Here is a 3,275-nt window from a genome sequence, read left to right as displayed (position 1 = left end):
GTGTGTGTGTGTGTGTGTGTGTGTGTGTGTGTGTGTGGGGACACGCTTTCGCTACATCGTGAGGATCATTTTCCAGAAAAAAACAGCCTTGTGGGGATCCAGTGTACGGATGCTGATTATGGGTGGGGGGATTCGGTTTAGGACCACAGTGTGAATTGAGTTTAGGCTAGATTTAGGGTCTTGTATGTACTGGGGTGGTTGGGTTTAGGATAAAGGTTGACTGGTAAATGAATGGAAGTCAATGCAAAGTCCTCATGAGGATAGAAAAATAAACGTGTGTGTGTGTGTGTGTGTGTGTGTGGTAACTTAATATGTACCAGTCCTTCTGTGATTCTTCCTAAACCCAGCTGGTCGAGGCAGATGGCCGCCTGTCCTGAGCCTGGTTCTGGTTCTGGTTCTGCTGGAGGGAGTTTTTCCTCTCCACTGTCACCAATGTGCTGCTCAGGATGGACACTGATGAAGTGATTCAACACAATCTGCTGGCTTCTTTAGATTTTTTTATTTTTTATTTTTGTACAGAGATCTGAGACAATATATGTTGTGACTTGGTGCTTTATAAACACAATGAAATGAATTGAAATGAATGTACCATGTACCAGCCTTACAAGTTTTTTGCTGTAGTAGTTTTGTGAGTTTTTTTTTTTTTTAGGTGTGAGCTGCGTGTGTTACTACCTTTTGAGTTAGGAAAGTGATGAACTGATTGATTCTGGTTTTATGCAGGTAAGAGTTATAAAATTAAGTCAGGCATGTTTTGCTTGTTGTTTTGGCCTGGGCTCACGTTAAAGTTAAGAGACTCCACGTGAGCGCTGGAAATAAACGACACTTTCTATAAAACCACAACKTATTCCTGTGGCTGTTTTGAACAATGCAAAGTTTGGAATTTCCCATATKTGTTGCACCCTGACTGCTCCTAGACAGGGTGTAACAGCCACTTTTGGCCCGTGGTCTCCAGGAGCAGACACACAGGCAAAAACCATCCTGCCTGACTGTTTTTCCTCAGTCAATTAGCACAACTTTATCTTTCTGTAAGTCATGTTCGACGATTCCACCACACACCTGGCGAAGTTGATGGCCAATAATGGATCGTGGACGTCGTCGGTCTCCAGGTGCTGCGCCATGATGGACTGCATCTTTATCAGGCTTCTGCTGGTGGCCTGCTGCTCCGTCACAGCATCCGTGGGCGTCTCCTCCCTGCTGCTCAGACGCGACTGCACCGACTCCAGAAACAGAGTGTATAAACTCTTCCTCTCTGCATCTGAAAAGCGAGGTTTTAGAGCTGTTTAAACAAAACGTTACGGTAATAAAGGAACAACTAACGGTGGAAACACAGACCTCTGGAGGATTTGTGTGACTGCTCGGTCTCCTTACAGTCCAGATTTCGGAGCAGCTGCATGGACTTCCCTGCCATGATGATCTGCTTCAGGACGGGTTTGAGGAAGGACACCATGGTGAGCTGCCTGTTGTTGGAGCTCTGCTCCCCTCCTGAGCTCCCGCTGGCTGCGTCGTTCATCTTCTCCTCCTCCACCATCTCTGACACGCTGTACAGGGTGTACGTGGCGTACCAGAAGTCCCTGTGGTTTACAGGCACGTCCTTGTTTCTGGGCAATGAAAGATGGAAAACACTCAGCTTTACGATGCTTCGGCTTCTTGGTAAGTCTTTCCTGCCACCTACCTCTGGATGATGAACTCCTTAGCGGGGTCAAACAAATGGCCGTGAACAATCCACTCATCCACAATCTCTAAATACGGCCTGACGGTTTCTGTCCACAGAGAAAACAGCAGAGCCACCTGGCGAAGAATCATCACCCACTTAGATACAAACATCCATAAACTCCACCCCACACGCAGAAGAACTCACTCACAGTTTGCTCCGACGCCTCTCCGACGCTGTCGTACTCGATGATGGCCTTGTAGAGGGTGTTGAGCAGGTGAGAGGCCCGCACAACGTTCGGGGTGGCAGGTGGAACCTCAGCCACGCCCGTGCAGAAGACTTTGTGCAGCACTTTGATCTGAGCCAGGTGAGAGCCAAGTCGCTCCAAAACCGCAGACAGGGTGACCGTCTCATCTGCAAAAACACAACAACTCAGCTAACAACATCAAAACACAAACATCAAGTCATAGAAGCATAACGCTACTGAGGTTAAAGGTTTCATTTGGGATTTGTGACATCATTTACAAATTACATTAGTAAACACGGGGCCTGAAATTCACTGCAGGATTGCAGGTATTATGATCGATCCTCGCAAATCTAGTTTTTACAGTGGAAATCCCCACATGCGATACATTCCAGTGATGTGTAATAACATGAACGTTTGCATTGGACTCCCCACTCTGAAACATGTGGGGATTTCCCACAAATTTCAAAAGTGAATTTCAGGCACTGAGACACCAGGCAAACAGCTGACAATAAAAAAATAATCATTTAAAATACTGCTTCAAGAACAAAATGTCTTGAATGTAATTTCTACACATCATTACTGACTTTACTACAAAAAACCATCAATTACTGACATCAAAACATTAAATAAAACTGGTAATCAACCTGACTTTGTAATTTTATAGGAGGAGTAYTATGCAAAAACATTTTTTTGAGCTTTATATCACATTATACAGGTCCTTCTCAAAAAATTAGCATATTGTGATAAAGTTCATTGTTTTCAATGTACCGATAAATATTAAACTTTCATATATTTTAGATTCATTGCACACCAACTGAAGTAGTTCAAGCCTTTTATTGTTTTAATATTGATGATTTTGGCAAAAAAGTAAAGAAAAACCAAAAATCCCTATCTCAAAAAAGTAGCATATCATGAAAAGGTTCTCTAAATGACTTATTAACCTAATCATCTGAATCAACGAATTAATTCTAAACACCAGCAAAAGATTCCTGAGGCTTTTAAAACTCCCAGTCTGGTTCATTACTCAAAACCACAATCATGGGTCAGACTGCTGACCTGACTGCTGTCCAGAAGGCCATCACTGACACCCTCAAGCAAGAGGGTAAGACACAGAAAGACATTTCTGAACCAATAGGCTGTTCCCAGAGTGCTGTATCAAGGCACCTCAGTGGGAAGTCTGTGGGAAGGAAAAAGTGTGGCAGAAAACACTGCACAACAAGAGGTGACAGGACCCTGAGCAAGATTGTGGAGAAGGGCCGATTCCAGACCTTGGGGGACCTGCAGAAGCAGTGGACTGAGTCTGGAGTACAAACGTCCAGAGCCACTGTGCACAGGCATGTGCAGGAAATGGGCTACAGGTGCCTTATTCCACAGGTC

General features: G+C 44.4%; 1 protein-coding gene across 1 annotated transcript in view; it reads right to left on the bottom strand.

Annotated features, from left to right (window-relative positions):
- Positions 1-3,275, bottom strand: part of tubgcp5 (tubulin gamma complex component 5) — a 32,196-nt gene that overhangs the window by 7,615 nt on the left and 21,306 nt on the right. The window contains exons 11-14 of the mRNA XM_014022419.1: positions 1,863-2,065; positions 1,673-1,788; positions 1,333-1,598; positions 1,057-1,255 (exon numbers count right to left, since the gene is read on the bottom strand). Of these exons, the coding sequence (XP_013877873.1) occupies positions 1,057-1,255; positions 1,333-1,598; positions 1,673-1,788; positions 1,863-2,065 (784 nt within the window). The remainder of the gene's footprint in view (positions 1-1,056; positions 1,256-1,332; positions 1,599-1,672; positions 1,789-1,862; positions 2,066-3,275) is intronic.

The sequence above is a fragment of the Austrofundulus limnaeus genome, unplaced genomic scaffold (assembly GCF_001266775.1).
Source record: "Austrofundulus limnaeus strain Quisiro unplaced genomic scaffold, Austrofundulus_limnaeus-1.0 Scaffold329, whole genome shotgun sequence".
NCBI classification, from domain to species: domain Eukaryota; kingdom Metazoa; phylum Chordata; class Actinopteri; order Cyprinodontiformes; family Rivulidae; genus Austrofundulus; species Austrofundulus limnaeus.
The sequence above is the reverse complement of the archived record's forward strand: the minus strand, read 5'-3'. Positions and strand labels throughout refer to the sequence as shown.